At 38.9% G+C, this 23,886-nt stretch overlaps 1 protein-coding gene across 1 annotated transcript in view; it reads left to right on the forward strand.

Moving 5' to 3' along the window:
- The window catches only part of LOC124788039 (WW domain-binding protein 11), a 99,286-nt gene extending 83,522 nt beyond the window's left edge, over positions 1-15,764 (forward strand). The window contains exons 7-9 of the mRNA XM_047255097.1: positions 6,017-6,308; positions 11,952-12,049; positions 15,115-15,764. Coding sequence (XP_047111053.1) covers positions 6,017-6,308; positions 11,952-12,049; positions 15,115-15,221 — 497 coding nt within the window. The 3' untranslated portion in view covers positions 15,222-15,764. The remainder of the gene's footprint in view (positions 1-6,016; positions 6,309-11,951; positions 12,050-15,114) is intronic.
- The last annotated feature ends 8,122 nt before the right edge of the window (positions 15,765-23,886 follow it).

The following is a 23,886-nucleotide window of genomic DNA, read 5'->3' on the forward strand; positions in this document are numbered from 1 at the left end:
CTGTTGACTGTAGTAACTTACTGTGCTACATTATACCACCACCTTTTTATCAATAAATATGTGAACTTCGAGTGACTGTTACTCTTGCCTTACTTGTGCCAAAATTCTGTGATTTGGTCATGCGCAGTGAACACAGCAAATTTTACAAAAATGTAATGACTCATATGTGACATTGCTGTTGAACTGGTGATAAGAAAATGATTTGTGTCTTACATAATTAACAAGAAGCTTCGTTATAGCACAGTGGGTGCCCAAGCATGTTCCAGAGAATTAGGAGACTGTGACAGTGCGTGTTTACCTGACCATCTGTCGAGATATGTGGAGCAAGGAGGAATGGATTTAATTGTCCAGATTGTGGCATGTGATGAAATGGTGTGTCACCACTTCGACCCTGCCCCTAAATGGCTAAGCATTGAGTGGCAGCCACCCAGCTTTCCTCATCCAAGAAGAAAGCCCACTCTGACCTGAAAGGTGGAAAAGTAATGCTCAGTTTCTTTTTCAATGAAGAAAGACCTCTATTCCAGCACCTCCACATGTGACCAGTGGCGGATTTAAAAATTTCACCCCCTTAGGTACACCATATTATATGCAACCCCCCCCCCCCCCAATAATTATTACCCGATCACTTAACAATTGCCATTTTGGGTGGGAGCGCTATGAGCTGTTTCTGTTCTCTGCCATTCATTATTCTGAAGGACACAGAGCTGTCTAGTTGCGCTCAATCAAAATGTAAGCTGGTTCAAAATTGAAGCGAACGTTTCATACATTAGAAATTAATACATACTTTTACAGAGATGCATTCAAAATAAAAATCAAACTGTCGTTTTATGATCTAATAACTCGAATGTGTAGCAGATAAAAACAAGACACGATCGGTACTAATACGTGATAGGAAAGTGTTAGAAATGAAAATGAAATAGAGATTTCAGTGCATGACCTAATAACTAAATACAGATGAACAAACACAGAACTGTGTTTACTATTACATAATTTTACAGACTAGTGTGGAAAAATCAAATTTGTTTTATAATCTAATAGTTAATGTGTAAAGCATTAGGGTGTGTGTAGCTAGATGCTGCATAATAAGTGTACACAATACCTTTAATCCATGTAAGGGCTGAACAGTTTTGTACTGCAGCTACTGCTCTCTCCATAGCTCTTTCTAACGGTATTAGCAAAGCTTTTACATAACTATAACATTTCAGTAGACACCTGCTATATGCATCAGTTGTATCATACTACAGTATCAGAATGACTTGACTGTACAGTGCCAAGTGGCTGGGTCGTTCAGGTATTGTTTAGCATTCTGCCATCAGCAAGTGTAAAATAAACACATAATACGTAGCTTGTAAATCCAATGAAAGTGCTCTAAGTTATAATAAAAATCACATTATAATCTTAAGTTTTTGAAACTAATATGAATAAATGAACAAACTCACTAGTCAGGAAAGTTTGTGTCAGGCTTTGATGGCAGAAAACTCGTTGATCATATCTTCATAGTTATCAATTAGGAGGTCGACTTCGATGGGAAGAATGGACAAGGCGTTCAATCTCTCCTCAGACAATGTAGAACATAGGTACAATTTCAGTCTTTTAAGAGCCGAAAATGAGCGTTCTGCTGAACAATTTATAAGTGCCATAAATAGAAATATTCTAAGAACAATGTCAACATTCAGAAACATGAATTGTAATGTATATTCCTGCGATAACTATAGAAATATTCTAAGAACAATGTCAACATTCGGAAACATGAACTGTAATGTATATTCCTGCGGTAACTATAACATTTCAGTAGACACCTAGAATACGCATCTGGTCCAACAGTGTGTTATAGCTTTCCTTTCTCCTCGTTAATTTGGTGTACAAGTTGTTGAGTACTCCAAATTTTTCCCTTCCAGTCAGATAAACTTTTTTAGAGTCCAGTTCTTTGTCATCACGAATTTTGCATTTCCGTGAGTCTATATCAGTCACAATCTCTATGGATTTATTTTCATAATAGTTGAACACACCACGAATAGATGCAATAAATCCTATAGGTGATTCATATAATACATGGACTATTTTAGTACCAATATTTACACTTTGCGTCATCATGAATACTGTTTCTAGTCAACTGAATTGATTCAGTAAAGCTGAAACCTCATTTCATATTGGCAATATGTGTGAGGGCATTGATAATGCCCTCCCAGTTTTCAAATAGACTTACACACGCTTCCTCTCTTCCTGCCTCACGTGTTTTTGATAAACTTTTACCATTTTGCTTCCTGGTTTCATGAAAGAAAGAAGTTTATCCCAGTGCTGTGGAGAAGCAGAGAAAAAATTATAAAAGTTTTGCACTACATTGAAAAATGAACATGCTTCCCAACAACAGCTTACAGGACTTTTAGTACAGCCTCAGCTAAGTTTTCGGACTTAATGTCCTGAGTTTGCTAAAATCAGAAGGAAACATTCAACAGGTTCACCATTCTCATTCACATATCTCAATATGAAAGATAATTGATCAATATGTGAAATGTCTGCAGCCGAATCTACTGTTATAGAGAAATATTTGACCTGTTTTATTTCACTTACGATAATTTTTATTCATCCAGATAAAAGCTCTATTATTTCATCCCAGATTGTTGAAGAAAGATAACTTGTATGTCCCTGCCCTGGATTTCCACATCATTCAATGTGCTCTGCGAGAAAAGGATCAAACTTGGCTATAAGATCAAGAGACATATAAATTGATCATTGTGTAATGAATAGAATCTTTCAACGTGTCACTTAGGGGAAGTCCACGACATGTTAGCTTCTTCACTACTGCAAACACCCTTTTCAACACACTGCACCATTATATTTTTTCTGTCTCAACATATGACTCAAAATGGTTATCTATTGTTCCAAGTGACTTTTTTCTTGTTATGAGTGATAACTCAGAATTTTTGTTTTCAAGTGAATTCTCATGATTAGATAAAATATTAGAAATATTTTTCCAATCTGCAATACCATTAGTAGATGTCGCAGCCTTGCCTCCGAACAATTTACATGGTACACAAAAAACAGCACCTGTGCTACAGGAGTATACTAGAAAATCGTGCAAAGCTGATTCGCCATTTAAAAGTTTACAGTAAAATATCTGGTTTTCCCTATTGATCTTCTTAAATTAGAAAAATCACCGTTACAATTTTGATTAATGCCATGTTGTAAGAGAATGTCGATTGTTGAGTCATCGACACACTATTCTGCAGGATCACCACTAACAAGGTTATTTCTTTTTGTAATGTCTGACTCGACACTTACTTTTTTGTGAAACTTGAAATCAGGAACAATTTGCTTTTCTTCATTTTTAGCTTTTGTTTTGTCTGTATTTACTTCTTTTGCAACAGCTGCAGTGCCAGAAATATACCATCCCTACTACTTGAACTCGAAGTCGAACTAGCAACATTTCTTACAAAAAATTTATCTACTCCACAAAGCATTTTTAGAACATTGGCTTCTCATTCTTGCCTTTCCTTCGATAATTTCTGAAATGCTGCCCCACTTAATTTTGCACACTTGCTTTTTTTCACTGTTATTCATGATAAGGCACTTACAAAATTGTCAACCAACAGTTGAAACAAAAGAAAAAAGTTTGTGAAAGGAAAGAAAGACTGTGTCCAGTTCCAGTCGTACTACACCGCACATTGAGCACAAAGCTTTTTACTTTAAATGTGGCACACGAGCACAAAGATTTTCCTTTAAACACGGGCAATGAACTGACCAACTCAGATTACTCGACGTAACTGTGCTATGAGAGAATGACTATGCAGAATAATTTAATTTCATTGTCGCCTGTTTCTCTGTTGTCAGTAAACAGTAGAAGCACTCCTGCTGGCTGGAATTCGTCCCGTAAAGAAAATGGGACAGTCCCTTTCTTGAATTCTGTTTCCCACATCGCTGGAATTTTAGCTGGGACACAAATATGTTCTAAATATTCTTGACTCTGTCTTTCTCATTCAAAAAGCAAATAATTTTTGCAATTTCTTTGAGGTGTGCTGGATCGACTCTTATCCCACTTATTCTTATAACATTGTAGTGGTATCTGTGAGCAGAGAAGACAGGCTGCAAAATGTATCTTGTTGGCCGTTGATATTGTGTGTTGTCATTTGTGTGAACACTGCTGTTAATGTTTACACGCAAATGCACCCTTTGTTCCAACATAAAATAAAAATAACCTTTTTTCAAAGAAATTAAACATAGTTAAGTAATTTAATATAAAATTTGCAATGCATTGTCGTACTATTCGATTGCACAGAGTGGGAACTTTGATATCATGCAGGCTGCAGCACAATAAATGAGACAAACGAAAGTTGGTTTCTTCTATTATTTTTCTTTTTTTTTTTTTTTTGCCAAAAAAAGTGACTAAGTAAATAAATAAAATGTTTAAACTGTTGTGAAGTTTATTTCACACATTATTAGATATTCTGCTTACGTTTTTTTCGTATAAACATGTGTTTAAAAATGTAAAACATTCCCAGTATCAACACGTTTTGTTAAACGGGTGTCATTAAATCAAAGCTCAGATATTGAAGACCACAGAGCTTTCACATTAATTACAGTAATGGAGGGTTGACTTGAAACTTCACCGTAATTTCTGCAAGAAATTTAAGTAGAGTCTGGTTTTATGTACTGAGGCCCACACATGTTGCAGTATTTAAGAAACTGCTGATTAATTTATCACAGGTTTTCAGGGGTCCTGATATTTTCACGGGGAAATATGGTAGGGTTAAGTAGAAGCCAACAACTTTCTCGAAATAATAACGTTTCAAACATTGTATTGCAGATTGCCATCCTGACAGCTTACTTCAAAATATTTTGAATAATTATGAGACTGATACCAGACAGAAACCCAATGTTAAATTTCTATTGAACTAGCAAGTTGTTTAACAATATTAAAAGTTTTTGTTGTCTGTAAGCGGAGTTATTTTAAAACGTAAAAAGTTAATGTGGTGTCACAGCCAGACACCACACTTGCTAGGTGATAGCCTTTAAATCGGCCGCGGTCCATTAGTATACGCCGGACCTGCGTGTCGCCACTGTCAGTGATTGCAGACCGAGCGCCACCACACGGCAGGTCTAGAGAGACTTACTAGCACTCGCCCCAGTTGTACAGCCGACTTTGCTAGCGAAGCTACACTGACAAATACGCTCTCATTTGCCGAGACGATAGTTAGCATAGCCTTCAGCTACGTCATTTGCTACGACCTAGCAAGGCGCCATAGCATTGGATATTATTTTATGAAGCATGTACAATCAAGAGCGATGTTCTACAATTATGGATTAAAGTTAAGTATTACAGCAACTGCGTCCATTTTTCTAAGTTCTAATTTCCTTGTAATGTTCCAGACCTCACGCCAGCCTGCGTGAGCTTAAACGTGTGCCTTTCGGCTTCCTCTCATAGTGACTTGGCTGTCTGGCCAAGTCACAACAGTTAAAATGAGTACAGAGCATAAAATGCTGCCCTCCCTTAAGGTGCCACCCTTAGGCCTGGCTAGTGGACATATATGTAAGTAAATCCGCCACTGCATGTGATTGCATATCTGCAGCCCCATAAAACAGTCTGTGAAAAAAGAGAGTTTCACCATGACAAAGACGTGCAGGGCACCATGGAAAATTGGATCTGTCTACAATGCAGGAGTTACTACACTGAAGCCATCCACCCCCTTTCTACATGCTGGGATATGTGTATCAATATCAGTGGTGTGTCAATGGTGATTACGTAAAGCTGTACTCTTCAACATGAACTGTAATTGGAATATTTTTATTAAAATTTCTTTCCATATAATTATAGTCTCCATTTCATTTGGGTGCATCTTATACATCCAAATGTACCGCTTGGCTTGCAAAAATTTTATCACCCGCTTATATGGACACATCGAAAAGATATCTCCTTTGACAGATGTGGCTTTGTGTAGCAGATTTATACTCAAAGACATGTTGGCAAACATAATAATGCTTTCAGATCACTCTTTAATTATCCCTGCATGCCACACAGGACTGCCGCCTAGACTGCTGCGACCTCCAACAGCGCTGCCACCGCGTATGGGTTTGCCCGGCATGGCAGGGCTGCCACCACCGACAGCAGGTCAGTTGGGTGCCGTTAGTGTACCAGTATCTGCAGCTCCCCCTCCAGGAGCTCCTCCACCTGCCGTGGCTGCAACGCCCAACGTACTCACTGCCGCACCTCAGCTGATCAACAGGGCAGGTGGGGCTGCAGGAGCACAAGGAGGTGCAGCAGATCCCAAGAAACCACAAGGAGCAACAATCGAGGCCAAGCCACAGATCAGGTGAGACCCTCTGATATCTTCCTACTTTAAATACCACCTTGTGCTTTCCAAACTGTGAGTTAGTAACAGGAAATATATGTGATATGCATTAACACCATGAAGCTGATATTACACTGTGAAATATCATATTTTAAATTAGCTAAAAGTGCTGTTCAAGTAAGACAATCACTATCATTGGTTGCACAGTGTCATATATTCAAATTCTGTGTGAAGCATTGACCAAGCAGAAAACAAAGGTTTTTCAATAATCTTACAGCAAAAATTAAATTAATTATGCAAACTGTTAAAGTGATATGTTGTATACTTCATACCAATGTGTCACCTAGAACTGAAGAGGACAGTGACACAGCCAGATATTAATTCAAGTGGAAGTTGTAATTTATAGTGATAACTTATTGCTTCCAGTATTATGATTGCCAGACAATGAATCAAGCTACTAGGATTCTGCTTCACAAACAGCTTACACATTTGTGTAGTTAAGCATCTGTGTTCATGATAGTAAGCTACCACCATGCACAGCTACCAACTATAATGAAGATTTTGTATCACAAATTTTTGATTCCTTAAGATTGCTTTTTGCTCTTTAATTTGCTCAATTTTATCCTGTTCAACTATAATGAAGATTTTGTATCACAAATTTTTAATTCCTTAAGATTACTTTTTGCTCTTTAATTTGCTCAATTTTATCCTGTTATATCACTGCAATTGCTAGACATTTGACCAGTTGCAATGGTATTCTTTATATCGAGTATTGCTGATTTTAGCCATTCTGCTATAATTTCGTCTTCAGTGCATAGTTTCTTTTTCAGTCTCTTGTTGTGACAGATTTTTTTAAATTTCTTGCCTCTTTAGGCAGATAATTAGGCATTGTTTCTTCAGGGATTTGAGGCGAAAAGTTCTCTGTTGGTTCCATACAGCCAAGAAAGGACTGGAAGCTTATTTTAAGTTTTCCTTTTTTAAAAGGGGGTACCAAAATTACATTAGGAATTTGTGCCCATCAGCTATGAAATATAAACTAAATCTACAATCATTGAGATATATTTAGCATGAAGCTACTTGCCAGAGATGAGATGATACATAAAAGAACCAATTTTTTCAAATGAAGTTAGTAGCTGGAAGAGCAGAGCCAGCAGGCCAAAAAGTAGGTGAACATAAATTCCACATTAATCACTTTAAAAATGCCTGTGCAATCACAAATCCTCCATTTTTAACTCATTACGTGGCCGTTAATGTCTGCTTTAGATGGTAGCATCACCATTTTTATTTTTATTTTATTTATTTTTTAATTTAAATTAACATTTCCATACTATTCCCTAATTTGGCAGCCGTTTCTTGGCACATTGGAGCGGTTCTTAATTGATTTACGTCTGCTGTTCTAAGTGTGTTCTCATTATTCTCATGGTAGAATTATTTTTGTTACACTGCTTTTTTCAGTTGTTTATAACTTCTCTTTCCTCGCTCAGTCTAATTATTCTGATGGCATTTGGATTGTGCTGCTGTCAGATTTGAGATTGATGATTTTTAATTTTGTTCAATCTACTTTATTATTTGCTCTAAACCCAACACGTAGTATTTCAACATGCAGTACACAACTTTGTTATAAATTCTATGTCATCCTTTTCAGAAGGCCCACTCCTGACTCTATAGTTTTCTGTAAATGTAGCCATCTGTGTTTCAGAGTACAGTAAAGGACTTCACTGCCCATTTGACACTAGCCCTTTTGGCAGAATTTCAGCACACTGTAGTTTGCTGTAAATCCAACAGATGGCATTTCAGGGCACATCTTGTTATTCTGTTTATTCCATATTTCTGCACTTCACTGTGAGACTGTATCATTGTTACATACTGCTGTAAATAGTGTAAAAAGTATTCACAACTCTCCCAGACCCATTCCAGTGCCTAAAACAACAAGAAAAAAGTTTGTCAGAAGTGTTGGGTGCATGGGTAGAAGCATGACAGAATGCAGCAGGGCTCGTAAGTCTCATACACACCAATCCAAGGATTAATCTGATGTTTCACCTTTTCTGATTTGAATGTTCATGGTTTCTCTGCGACAGGAATACGATGTAACTACATGACCACAACCAATTAAACACCAGGTAGTGACCATGGGCAGTTGTTTAGTGACCGTTATAAAGATATTCTTCGCCAGTCTTCACAATACTTGGCCGTCAAACATTTGATCCAAAATCCAGTTTGTCAAATTTGATGTGTTTCATTCAAGAACAGAAGGTTCCAGCCACATGATCTGATGCTTTCAGATCATAGTGTTTCCTGTTAAGCACATAAAATGAATAAAGTCACAAAAAAGGATGGGATTTTAAACTAAATTGAGCTGGATCAAAATGGGAACATTTAAGTAGATAGTAAACTTAGGTTCACAGAAATTGGTATCAAATTTATAAAACATTAAGCTCTCCTAAAAGCCTGTTCTTACATGAATATGCAAGTAATAACATAAACTGTACATTCAATATCAGTTGCATTCAGTGAGCAATACACTCTCTTGTCCAGTTGAATACAAGACATCAGAAGCAGGATCATAAGCTCGATCAATGATTATAAGCTGGCCAATCTGTGATTATTGTGATGCATGCAAATTTACATAATTATATTTGCCAAAAGATTGCAATATACGCATGCAACACTGCAGCAGGTCAATCCAGGCCTGTGATCTCTCAGGTTCCCCCAGCACAATTGATTAATAGTGTGCTTACAGGCATTATGCCAAGCTGCTGTTTCCATTTTACCCACAACATTTCGGGCAACTGACCCAGCTGGTGCTACGTGTATTTGGTGCCTGGAGTACAGGCAGCCAACAGTTAAATTTGCAGCACCTGAAGAAGATGGCTGGATCGGTCTTAGAAATATTGTGCATACAATGGAAACGACAACTCAAGACACATGGAAGAGCACACTACAATACTAATCTTGGCATGGCGCTCAAATGGTACCGGAACCAAACTATACATAATCATGCTGGTATTTCCATCACAGACTGAATATTTTGTGTACCTAAACTATTTTATATTAATTAACTGAAAACTAATTCACTAAGACAAACAATAGGAAGTGCCATGAATGTCGTAACCGGGCCTGATCCTGGATAATGGGGAAACAAAGACACATGTGATAGTCAAGAGGACTGTTCTTATGTTTGCACAATCATTAGTGTATTCCAGACATTGTATTACAAATAACAGCTTACTCACTAACAAATGCTTGTTCACCAAAAACATTTATGTACAAACACAAGAAAACTACAACTGAAATAAATATAACCAGACACACAAAATAGTCTCTCTCTGCATTAGATACCAGATCAAGAACTTAACATCAGTTTCAAATTAAGAATGAAAAATAAATTTGCAGTCCAAATCACAACAATCATCCCTTGACAGGACCTGCTGCCACACATAAAGCGAATAGCTGCTCCTAAAATTATGCATATCAGTACTTCCAGTTTTTTAAAAAATGCACACATCACGTGCCACTAACATTCATTCAGTAATGTGTCAGGTTGTTAAAATGCCACTAAATTTTGATTAAGTAATCTTTGACCATTGCCAATTACTGCTGATAAGCTGCTAGAATGCCCTTATGTGCTCCAGCTGCCGCTGTGATGCCACAAGTGTCCACGATGTTGGCATATATGGGCATATGTTACCTCTGTATTTGGTGCACCCACCTCAACTTCATGATTCCTGAATCCCATGCCACACTAAGCTGTTAGTCACTGTCTCTATTAAGTGTGTTGTTTGGGATTTTTGTTTCAGTGGTTTCTTTCATTACACTGCCTGAACCATAGCAGGAATGTCATCAGACTTGATCTGGTGGCTGTTCGCTAGAGTATATGCTCAGCTATAGTAGATTTTTTGGGATTGTGTAGACAACCCTCACAATATTTTCCAAGTTGTTCCACAGTGCACTTGTTTACCCGACATAAGATTGTCTGCAGTCATAGGGTAAACCTCGCAGTGTACTGACACCTGACACTCTATTCCTCATCTCAGTAGTCGGAACATTTTTGGCAGAGGCCTAAAGATCAATGATATTACTTGATTTATTTGGTGATCATTATTTCTGGTAACTGACATAAGTTTAGTCACAAATGAATCAAATACGTAAATTTCAAGATTCTCGAACAGTTTAGTCCCCAGTACCTAAATCTCTGAAGTAGAAACAAGTGTCCCAATACTTTTATCCAAACTAAAATTTTCAGTACTTTGAACTATAGTATATAGGACGTTGTTCTTCCAAATAATTCAAACCGACACCTAGGGTATAAAAGATTGCAATTTAGCGCATGGATGTCCAGAACAAAAGAGATACTACAATTAAGTTTACTGAACCACAATCAATCTGTTTAGATGCAGGTTCAATAACTCTCTGCTCGTACATCCTTGATTTCTTTACCTACGGATGCATGCTTAGCAAGAGACTGGATAAACTCAAGGTTGCACACTCATAATTATTGATCATTAGTAATCTTTTCTCAGGCATATCTTGAAATCCATAAGCCAGTTCGTATAGGTCAACTTTTCCTTGTAGCACAAGGAGGCATTCATCTCTATTTTGAGTAATACTATTCACAGTGGTTTTCTCGAATATGCTATTCTGTGAGCCAAGAGAATGTTGAGAGACCTAATACTTATACTTAAGAGTTTAGGTTTTTTTCTAATACAGTGTCAGTACTTCCTTTAATTGGCAAGGACAAAGTTAGATGTTACATATCAAATAGGTGCTGGTTTATCAGAGCTGTACCAAACCAGGTGGTCTCGTTTGTGTGGGTGAAGGACCATACTGGGATTGGGGAGAAGTGAAAAGCCGACCAATTGATTAAGGGCATGACAATGACATGAGAGAGTGATGCATTCCCACAGATCTCATTATTGTGGTTGGAGGCGTGGCCAGAAGTGACTGGGACCTTGTACAGGCGAATCCATCAGCATTTACCGAAGGTCCAGTGGTATGCTTTAAAAGGAGCTCTGAACTGTAATTTAACTGTCATAGGGACTGCGAGACATTTTGTGAGAATCATTGCCAGCTTGAAAAATTCAACCATAGCTGCTACTGATATCATCTTTATAGGCTCCACCTCATACCCTTGCCATATTGCGACTGTGGGGAGCTCCGGAACTTTAATCACGTTCTTCGACTGCCCTTAGGTTGAAAGGAAATCTGTCTGGCTAATTACACTACTAGTCCACATGCATCAGACTCTTCCTGCTCATGTGTTAATCCTCATTTACACAGAATTTAGCTTTTATAAATTATTAGTGACATTCAGAATTTGATCTAAAAGAAAGTTGGAATTAAATTGTCACTGTTAAGTTTAGATATGTGTGTCTCTCTCTCTCTGTGTGTGTGGAGGGGGGAGGGGGGGGGGGGGGAACAGTCAATTCCCATAACGGAATCTATCACTAATCATGAAATAAGTTGTTTGATATTAGTAGTGCACCTGCAAATGGTAAAGACATACACATATGACGAGAAACAGCTTGTGCAATATCTTTTACTATCAACATGTACAAATTTCTTTGTCCTTTTCTGTAAGTGCATTAATGATTTGATGTCAATTTCTTTCCTTATGACAATGATCTTCTTTGTACTGTTAAAGAAAACTGTGTTTCCTTCTTTTAGGAACTTGAGTGCTGATGTAACCAGATTCTTACCGACAGCTCTTAGAGTTAAACGTGAAGACAAAAAGAAGAAAGAAGTCAAGGGCTCAGTTGTGTCAGGTTTGTTATACTTAATAAATTGACTCAAATATCATAGCCAACAAGCCTTACTTTAATAATCCAGTGGCTTACTTTAGTTAAGTAAACACTTGTCCAAAAGCAGATAATCTCAACATTTTCCATTATGAAATTTTCTTGACCTGCCAAAGAAAGTATGCTGTAAACAACATTTTTACATGCACAACAAAAATATGAGTATGTTAATTAGTTTTGTAAGAAATGTATTGTCCAATACTGGAGTGTACAAGGTCCATTCTAATTTAGACAACTCAGTATTGTAAAATCCAAACAAAGTGTTAGTGTAATCTTCAGGAATACAAAATGCTGTTCCTCACGTTTCACCCAGTGTCAACAGAAAATGCCGATTCATTTCACTTTTTTTCCCCCCCAATGGATTTTTATGTGCCCGTTTGCTGGAACTGTCTGAAATTAGTGTAATGTGAAATTTAGTTAAACAATATGTTGAAACTTCCTGGCAAATTAAAACTGTGTGCCGGACTGAGACTCAAACTCGGGACCTTTGCCTTTCGCGGGCAAGTGCTCTAGGTTCGCAGGAGAGCTTCTGTAAAGTTTGGAAGGTAGCAGACGAGATACTGGCAGAAGTAAAGCTTTGAGTACCGGGCGTGAGTCGTGCTTCGGTAGCTCAGATGGCAGAGCACTTGCCCGCGGAAGGCAAAGGTCCCAAGTTCGAGTCTCGGTTGGGCACACAGTTTTAATCTGCCAGGAAGTTTCATATCAGCGCACACTCCGCTGCAGAGTGAATATCTCATTCTGGAAAAATTTAATTGTCATGGGTGACTGGAATTTGATAGTAGGAAAAGGAAGAGAAGGAAATGAAGTAGGTGAATATGGAATGGTGATAAGAAGTGAAAGAGGAAGACGCCTGGTAAAATTCTGCACAGAGCATAACTTAATCATAGCTAACACTTGGTTCAAGAATCATGAAAGAAGGTTGTATACATGGAAAAGGCCTGGTTTCAAATAGATTATATAATGGTAAGACAGAGATTTAGGAACCAGGTTTTAAACTGTAACACATTTTCCAGGGCTAAGTGTGGACTCTGACCACAATCTACGGTTCTGAACTGTAGATTAAAACCGAAGAAACTGCAAAAAGGTGGGAATTTAAGGAGATGGGACCTGGATGAACTGACAGAACCAGAGGTTGTAGAGAGTTTCAGGGACAGCATAAGGGAACGATTGATAGGAATGGGGGAAAGAAATACAGTAGAAGAAGAATGGGTAGCTTTGAGGGACGAAATAGCGAAGGCAGCAGAGGATCAAGTAGGTAAAAAGACGAGGGCTAGTAGAAATCCTTGGGTAACAGAAGATATATTGAATTTAATTGATGAAAGGAGAAAATATATAAAATGCAATAAATGAAGCAGGCAAAAAGGAATACAAACGTCTCAAAAATGAGATCGATAGGAAGTGCAAAATGGCTAAGCAGGGATGCCTAGATGACAAATGTAAGGATATAGAGGCAAATCTCATTAGGAGTAAGATAGATACAGCCTACAGCAAAATTAAAGAGACCTTTGGAGAAGAGAGAGCCACTTGTATGAATATCAAGAGCTCAGATGGAAACCCAGTTCTAAGCAAAGAAGGGAAAGCAGAAAGGTGGAAGGAGTATATAGAGGGTCTGTGCAAGGTCGATGTACTTGAGGACAATATTATGGAAATGGCAGAGGTTGTAGATGAAGATGGAATGGGAGATATGATACTGCGTGAAGAGTTTGACAGAACACTGAGAGACCACAGTCGAAACAAGGCCCCGGGAGTAGACAACATTCCATTAGGACTACTGACAGCCTTGGGAGTGCCAGCCCTGACAAAACGCTAATATCTGGTGAGCAAGGTGTGTGAGACGGGTGAAATACCCTCAGACTTCAAGAAGAATATAATAATTCCAATCCCAAAGAAAGAAGGTGTTGACAGATGTGAAAATTACCAAACTATCAATTTAATAAGTCACGGCTGCAAAATACTAACGTGAATTCTTTACAGACGAATGGAGAAACTGGTAGAAGCCGACCTCAGGGAAGATCAGTTTGGATTCCGTAGAAATATTGGAACACGTGAGGCAATACTGACCCTACGACTTATCTTAGAAGATAGATTAAGGAAAGGCAAACCTACGTCTTTAGCATTTGTAGACTTAGAGAAAGCTTTTGACAATGTTGACTGGAATACTCTCTTTCAAATTCTGCAGGTGGCAGGGGTAAAATACAGGGAGCGAAAGGCTATTTACAATTTGTACAGAAAGCAGATGGCAGTTATAAGAGTCGAGGGCAGTAAATGAGTTTTGCTATTCGGGGAGCAAAATAACTGATGATGGTCGAAGTAGAGGATATAAAATGTAGACTGGCAATGGCAAGGAAAGCGTTTCTGAAGAAGAGAAATTTGTTAATATCGAGTATAGATTTAAATGTCAGGGCTGAAGATTAGATGGGTAGATCACATAACTAATGAGGAGGTACTGAATAGAATTGGGGAGAAGAGAAATTTCTGGCTCAACTTGACTAGAAGAAGGGATCGGTTGGTAGTACATGTTCTGAGGCATGAAGGGATCACCAATTTAGTATTGGAGGGCAGCATGGAGGGTAAAAATCGTAGAGGGAGACCAAGAGATGAATACACTAAGCAGGTTCAGAAGGGTGTAGGTTGCAGTAGGTAGTGAGAGATGAAGGAGCTTGCACAGTATAGAGTAGCATGGAGGAACAGAGTTCGCTTATATGCAGGCAATGGTTTTGTAGTTTCACCAGTGGCATTGCATCTCAGGTTGTTACAATGTGAATGGCACCACATTTATCACAATTTTTCTCTATTATCTATTGTTACTTTAAGCTGTGTGTGTTATTCTTTAATGTACACATTTGACTGTTTCAACAAATGCTGTTGTGATGCTGCCTGCCATGTTCCATTATTGCCAGGAATATCTGTACTTGTCATTCAATAGAAAGGTATATTCCAAATGGAAATATGCAGCTGGTTAACTTCAAGTTATAATGTTTCTTACAATTGTTAACAAACATATCAATCTGGGCTTCCTTTTTCTTTTCCAGAACCAAGGGCAGAAGCTATAGTTCCGAAACCAAATCCGGCAACGGGCCAGCAGACAAAAGATGATGCCTACATGCAGTTCATGCGTGAGATGGAAGGCCTTCTGTGAATATGTGTGTTTATTGTTTGATAGTTATGAAACAAACACTTGGTGAATGCAATTGCTTGAATGTGGGAGAGCATTTAAGTAGGCGTTAATGTCATAAAGTAATAGACTGTCAAACATGTACAAGTTTGTTTTTGTCACTATTTACCAGCAAACTAATGCAAGTAATGAAATTCCAATAGACACTATGTACAGTATCACTGTCACTAAGCTCATGTTTGTGGAAACTGATGTTAAACCAAAAAATATTAAACTAATTGTGTTTCAGACTTGTTAATATTTGTTGGAATTTCTAAATAACTTCAGACAGACAGAGGCAAAAGAATTTGGTACAGAAATGAACCTTCACATTAGTGAAAACTTTTGAGAAATCACTTTGAGTTTTGAGACTGTGTGCACACTTCACTTTGCAGTCTTTATCATTAATAATCATAATTATTTTATCAAAGGCTTCCTTGTGCTTGGAGCCCATCCATCATATTTTACATCGTCATAAATCATACTGAAGTTTCTTGAAAACAAAACTATATGTTACAATACTCGAATTGTTGTAGTAGTGATTGTATGCAGTTCCTTACGCCTTAAATCAGTTTACCAACTGCTGGGCTTGCGGGGAAAAAAAAAAAAAAAAATTATAATATATTTTAAAATTCTCTGATAGGTCCTGCTCACCTTATTAAATTGACAATATATGTATATGAGCTTACTTCTCTAAATGTGAAAAAAACAGTGGAGGAAAAGCACTAAGTTTCACAGCAGGAATAAAAGTATACAACATAGCCCTTCTGGCTAAAACACACGTTTAATGAACGGTCAAACAAAGAGGTCCTGAATTTTGGTTAACAGTGTACAAAACATTGGTGAAAAATTGAGAAGAAAAGTACCAATAATAAGAGAATTGAAAGAGTTGGAAAATCCAGTATGGAATGTAACAATATAATGAAAACGATAGTTGCTACTCGCCATATAGCGGAGAGGATGAGTTGCAGAAAGGCACAACAAAAAGACTGTTACACACAATTAGCTTTCGGCCAACAAAGCCTTTGTCAAAATTAGACAACATACACACACTCAAGCAAATGCAACTCACACACACAAGACCATAGTCTCTGGCTCCAGCTGCCAGACTGTGGTCATGTGTGTGAGAGTTGAGTTTGCGTGAGTGTCTGTGTTGTCCAATTTTGACAAAGGCCTTGACAAATTGAGTGACAGCTTTCTTGTTGTGCCTTTCTGCGACTCAGCATCTTCACTAGTGAATTGAAACAGAGAACTTGCTATTTTTGAGGGTGATTTTTCCATATTTCTCAGTCACTAAACGTGGTGGTGACTTGTCCAATATAAATAGGAAAATGTAATTAAAGTAATACCCTGACCAGCATAACACACATGGTTCGCAGTAGCAGACTTGTAACCATATAATCAAAAATCAGTTAAGCTTAGAAATGAACTGTAAAATGTTTTAAAGTTCTAAAGGAACTGATGACAGGTATATCCTCATGCTAAAAATTAAAGCAGGACTTTTGCATTCTTAGAGATGAACTGTTACTTCTTATAAACCCACCCCAAATATAATGTGCAGTGTGTTTATACATGCCAGCCCCCCCCCCCCCCAAATTCCTATTTGTTTATTCACTTGTATGTCTCCCATGTGACAATCATTTTGGATTTTTTTATGTGCCTATCCATGTTATTAATTTGTGCTTGTGACATGTAATTTTACACTTCAGAACATTTATACAGTGCCATGCTATTTACCACTAAATTTGTGGCTAACACAAAGTTGATGCTTAAATTTTTTTTATGCCATTTCCATCATATAGGAGCATTTCAGGATACGATTGAGCAACTTCGTAAAAATGTCACCAGTCAATATTTCAGTTAATTTTATAATGATTATGTGACTTTGTTCCTCTAATATAAAGATCATTTGTTGTTAGTGGCAGACTTCTGCAAATCATGTGATGATCTAATCTGTGCCTGGTATTGTGGTTATGAATTTATTTCACATCATCTACTAATATAATGGTTTGAAATATACGCGTTAAGTGTTTCTTTACTACAGACATTAGAATTTCAGTAATCATCCCAATTCTGATTTCTCTTCCTCGTGATCCAGTTTTATTCACACTAAGTCTTCCTAATGATCTAATCTGTGCCTGGTATTGTGGTTATGAATTTATTTCACATCATCTACTAATATAATGGTTTGAAATATACGCGTTAAGTGTTTCTTTACTACAGACATTAGAATTTCAGTAATCATCCCAATTCTCATTTCTCTTCCTCGTGATACAGTTTTATTCACACTAAGTCTTCCTATTATTTCTGGAATTCAGATGACACAGTACTTACAAATGTAATGACCTCCTCCTCTCTGATGCCTTCTCCTTAATGCTCGTCTCCCTCATATTCATAAACATTTGAGCCCTCTGAGCCTGGGTGAGAGTGACTTGCCTCTCTTTTCCTCTCTAAGGAAGGAATTACATAATAGCTTTTACTACTTTTAAATGTTTCCGTTGGCAGTACTGAAATTTCGCCTCCAGAAGGCAAGCAGAGGCCAGCCGTTCTGGTTCCTACTAATTTCAGTTTTCTCAACAAAAATCTGTACCTCATAGAGTCAAACTACACAAACATTTGTGCCTCAGTGAAAGGCTAATATTCTTAATAAATTGGTTGGTTTTTTATTGCACGCATGATCAACTTGTTTCCCTCATAGCCTGTAATCTACGTATACACCATAACTTACAAATAGAACTGCTTCTTACAAGAATATCCTGATATTTTGTCATCTTTAAACCATGTGTACCAAATGAACAATCTTCTGTGAATGTTATCTGTACAATAACCTGTTTGGTATGTACATTTTTGGGTTTTATACATAGATGGAAGGCTGACATGGAAACAGTGGTCTGGTGCGAAATCATTCAAAGGATCAAGCAGGTGAGAAACGTTCTCCAGAGAATTACAGTAAACTTACAGAATGCTGTGCGTCTAGTTCAGAGGTTCCCAAACTGGTGAGCGCGCCCCCGATGTTGCGAGGAGGGTGCGGGTGGAGTTAGCGGTATAAACCTAATATTTCTTTTTTATATCAATGTTGTTGTTGTTGCGGTCTTTAGTCCTAAGACTGGTTTGATGCAGCTCTCCATGCTACTCTATCCTGTGCAAGCTTCTTCATCTCCCAGTACCTACTGCAACCTACATCCTTCTGAATCTGCTTAGTGTATTCATCTCTTGGTCTCCCTCTATGATTTTTACCCTCCATGCTGCCCTCCAATACTAAATTGGTGATCCCTTGATGCCTCAGAACATGTCCTACCAACCGATCCCTTCTTCTGGTCAAGTTGTGCCACAAACTTCTCTTCTCCCCAATCCTATTCAATACTTCCTCATTAGTTATGTGATCTACCCATCTAATCTTCAGCATTCTTCTGTAGCACCATATTTCGAAAGCTTCTATTCTCTTCTTGTCCAAACTATTTATCGTCCATGTTTCACTTCCATACATGGCTACACTCCATACAAATACTTTCAGAAATGACTTCCTGACACTTAAATCAATACTCGATGTTAACAAATTTCTCTTCTTCAGAAACGCTTTCCTTGCCATTGCCAGTCTACATTTTATATCCTCTCTACTTCGGCCATCATCAGTTATTTTGCTCCCCAAATAGCAAAACTCCTTTACTACTTTAAGTGTCTCATTTCCTAATCTAATTCCCTCAGCATCACCCGACTTAATTCGACTACATTCCATTATCCTCGTTTTGCTTTTGTTGATGTTCATCTTATATCCTCCTTTCAAGACACTGTCCATTCCATTCAACTGCTCTTCCAAGTCCTTTGCTGTCTCTGACAGAATTACAATGTCATCGGCGAACCTCAAAGTTTTTATTTCTTCTCCATGGATTTTAATACCTACTCCGAATTTTTCTTTTGTTTCCTTTACTGCTTGCTCAATATACAGATTGAACAACATCAGGGAGAGGCTACAACCCTGTCTTACTCCCTTCCCAACCACTGCTTCCCTTTCATGTCCCTCGACTCATAACTGCCATCTGGTTTCTGTACAAATTATAAATAGCCTTTTGCTCCCTGTATTTTACCCCTGCCACCTTCAGAATTTGAAAGAGAGTATTCCAGTCAACATTGTCAAAAGCTTTCTCTAAGTCTACAAATGCTAGAAACGTAGGTTTGCCTTTCCTTAATCTTTCTTCTAAGATAAGTCGTAAGGTCAGTATTGCCTCACGTGTTCCAGTGTTTCTACGGAATCCAAACTGATCTTCCCCGAGGTCGGCTTCTACTAGTTTTTCCATTCGTCTGTAAAGAATTCGTGTTAGTATTTTGCAGCTGTGACTTATTAAACTGATAGTTCGGTAATTTTCACATCTGTCAACACCTGCTTTCTTTGGGATTGGAATTATTATATTCTTCTTGAAGTCTGAGGGAATTTCGCCTGTCTCATACATCTTGCTCACCAGATGGTAGAGTTTTGTCAGGACTGGCTCTCCCAGGGTCGTCAGTAGTTCCAATGGAATGTTGTGTACTCCGGGGGCCTTGTTTCAACCCAGCTCTTTCAGTGCTCTGTCAAACTTTTCACGCAGTATCGTATCTCCCATTTCATCTACATCCTCTTCCATTTCTATAACATTGCCCTCAAGTACATCTCCCCTGTATAGACCCTCTATATACTCCTTCCACCTTTCCGCTTTCCCTTCTTTGCTTAGAACTGGGTTTCCATCTGAGCTCTTGATATTCATAAAAGTCGTTCTCTTATCTCCAAAGTTCTCTTTAATTTTCCTGTAGGCAGTATCTATCTTATCCCTAGTGAGATAAGCCTCTACATCCTTACATTTGTCCTCTAGCCATCCCTGCTTAGCCATTTTGCACTTCCTGTCGATCTCATTTTTTAGATCGTTTGTATTCCTTTTTGCCTGCTTCATTTACTGCATTTTTGTATTTTCTCCTTTCATCAATTAAATTCAATATTTCTTCTGTTACCCAAGGATTTCTACTACCCTCGTCTTTTTACCTACTTGATCCTCTGCTGCCTTCACTACTTCATCCATCAAAGCTACCCATTCTTCTTCTACTGTATTTCGTTCCCCCATTCCTGTCAATTGTTCCCTTATGCTCTCTCTGAAACTATGTACAACCTCTGGTTCTTTCAGTTTATCCACGTCCCATCTCCTTAAATTCCCACCTTTTTGCAGTTTCTTCGGTTTTAATCTACAGGTCATAACCAATAGATTGTGGTCAGAGTCCACATCTGCCCCTGGAAATGTCTTACAGTTTAAAACCTGGTTCCTAAATCTCTGTCTTACCATTATACAGGGTGATTCAAAAAGAATACCACAACTTTAAAAATGTGTATTTAATGAAAGAAACATAATATAACCTTCTGTTATACGTCATTACAAAGAGTATTTAAAAAGGTTTTTTTTTCACTCAAAAACAAATTCAGAGATGTTCAATATGGCCCCCTCCAGACACACGAGCAATATCAACCCAATACTCCAACTCGTTCCACACTCTCTGTAGCATATCAGGCGTAACAGTTTGGATAGCTGCTGTTATTTCTTGTTTCAAATCATCAATGGTGGCTGGGAGAGGTGGCCGAAACACCATATCCTTAACATACCCCCCTAAGAAAAAATCGCAGGGGGTAAGATCAGGGAGGGCTTCTTGGAGGCCAGTGATGAAGTGCTCTGTCACGGGCTGCCTGGCGGCCGATCCAGCGCCTCGGGTAGTTGACGTTCGGGTAGTTACGGACAGATAAGTGCCAATGTGGTGGCGCTCCATCCTGCTGAAATATGAATTGTTGTGCTTCTTGTTCGAGCTGAGGGAACAGCCAATTCTCTAACATCTCCAGATACTGTAGTCCAGTTACAGTAGCACCTTCGAAGAAAAAGGGACCAAAAACTTTATTGGCTGAAATGGCACAAACACCCATTCTCTGTAAACTGTTTATACCAACGTTTAATACACCACCTATCAGGAGGTTTAACACCATACTTCGTTCGAAATGCACGCTGAACAACTGTCGTCGATTCACTTCTGCCGTACTCAATAACACAAAAAGCTTTCTGTTGAGCGGTCGCCATCTTAGCATCAACTGACGCTGACGCCTAGTCAACAGCGCCTCAAGCGAACAAATGTACAACTAAATGAAACTTTATAGCTCCCTTAATTCGCCGACAGATAGTGCTTAGCTCTGCCTTTTGTCGTTGCAGAGTTTTAAATTCCTAAAGTTGTGGTATTCTTTTTGAATCACCCTGTATAATCTATCTGATACCTTTTAGTATCTCCAGGGTTCTTCCATGATTCTTAAACCAAGTGTTAGCTATGATTATGTTATGCCCTGTGCGAAATTCTACCAGGCGGCTTCCTCTTTCATTTCTTAGCCCCAATCTATATGCACCTATTACGTTTCCTTCTCTCCCTTTTCCTACACTCGAATTCCAGTCACCCATGACTATTAAATTTTCGTCTCCCTTCACTATCTGAATAATTTCTTTTATTTCATCATACATTTCTTCAATTTCTTCGTCATCTGCAGAGCTAGTTGTCATATAAACTTGTACTACTGTAGTAGGTGTGGGCTTCGTACCTATCTTGGCCACAATAATGCGTTCACTATGCTGTTTGTAGTAGCTTACCCGCATTTCTATTTTCCTATTCATTATTAAACCTACTCCTACATTACCCCTATTTGATTTTGTGTTTATAACCCTGTAGTCACCTGACCAGAAGTCTTGTTCCTCCTGCCACCGAACTTCACTAATTCCCACTATATCTAACTTTAACCTATCCATTTCCCTTTTTAAATTTTCTAGCCTACCTGCCCGATTAAGGGATCTGACATTCCGCGCTCCGATCCGTCGAACACCAGTTTTCTTTCTCCTGATAACGACATTCTCTTGAGTAGTCCCCGCCCGGAGATCCGAATGGGGGACTATTTTACCTCCGGGATATTTTACCCAAGAGGACGCCATCATCATTTAATCATACAGTAAAGTTGCATGCCCTCGGGAAAAATTACGGCTGTAGTTTCCCCTTGCTTTCAGCCGTTCACTGAACCACAACAGCAAGGCCATTTTGGTTAGTGTTATAGGGCCAGATCAGTCATCCAGACTGTTGCCCCTGCAACTACTGAAAAGGCTGCGGCCCCTCTTCAGGAACCACACGTTTGTCTGGCCTCTCAACAGATACCCCTCCGTTGTGGTTGCACCTACGGTACGGCTATCTGTATCGCTGAGGCACGCAAGCCGCCCCACCAACGGCAAGGTCCATGGTTCATAGAGGGGTTTATATCAATATTTTAATAAAAATGAATGTGCAGGTATTAATGATAGATTATGGTGCTAAATGCAATCGTTTGGCCTCCCACTTCCCGCAATCCTATCTCAATAACCTATCCTAGAACATACAGCTTTTGAAGATCACGTTTATAATGTCCCACACAGAAACTCTCAAAATTACGAAGGCGATATGCGTTAATTCTAATGTAAATGATCAATGGAAAATCTCATATAAGATGTGAAACAAATACTAACAAAGAGATAGAGGGGCTGGCCAGTACTTACCTCAGCTCAGTACAGCCGATAGATACACATAAAACAGAACTGAAAATTTACATTCCTAGCTTTCGGAACTTTGTTCCTTCATCAGGGAGGAGAGAGGGGGAAAAAAGGGAAGAAGGGAAAGTGGATTCAGTTACTCACAACCCAGGTTATGAAGCAACAGGGAAAGGTAAACAGGGAGGGTAGCAAGGATGGAGGCATGGTTGTCAGAGGGAAGCCAAAGATATTCTACTGTAAGTACTGTGCCAGCTTCAAACCAAAGAGGATGCATACAGAAGTAAAGTATAAAGATAAACACAACTATGTAGGATGAAAAGATGCGTGAATGGCTAAAGAGGAAAGGGAAAGAGGAGAAGACTGAAGAGTGAATGGGAGTGAGGTTCTTTAACGTAGGTTCAGTCCAGGGGGATGGCGGGATGAAAGGATGTGTTGGAGTGCAAGTTCCCATCTCCGCAGTTCAGAGGGACTGGTGTTGGGTGGGAGAAGCCAAATGGCACATACGGTGTAGCAGGTTCCTAGGTCCCTAGAATTATGCTGGAGGGCATGCTCCGCTACTGGGTATTGGGCATCTCCTAGGCGGACAGTTCGTCTGTGTCCGTTCATTCGCTCAGCCAGTTTGGTTGTTGTCATGCCGATGTAAAAGGCTGTGCAGTGCAGGCACGTCAGTTGATAAATGACATTTGTAGTTTCACACGTAGCCCTGCCTTGAATTGTGTATGTTTTACCAGTAGCGGGGCTGGAGTAGGTGGTTGTGGGCGGACGCATGGGGCAGGTTTTGCAGCGGGGTCGGTTACAGGGGTAGGAACCGCTGGGTAGAGAAGGTAGTCTGGGAATATTGTAGGGTTTAACAAGGATGTTACGGAGGTTAGGGGGGCGACGAAAGGCAACTCTGGGTGGTGTGGGGAGAATTTTGTCAAGGGATGATCTCATTTCAGGGGTTGACTTGAGAAAGTCATATCCCTGGCGGAGTAATTTGTTGATGTTTTCGAGGCCAGGATAATACTGGGTGACAAGGGGGATGCTTCTGTGTGGTCTGGGGGTAGGAACATTGTTGTTGGACGGGGAGGAATGTATTGCTCGGGAAATCT

Source organism: Schistocerca piceifrons, chromosome 3, assembly GCF_021461385.2.
Source record: "Schistocerca piceifrons isolate TAMUIC-IGC-003096 chromosome 3, iqSchPice1.1, whole genome shotgun sequence".
Lineage (NCBI taxonomy): Eukaryota > Metazoa > Arthropoda > Insecta > Orthoptera > Acrididae > Schistocerca > Schistocerca piceifrons.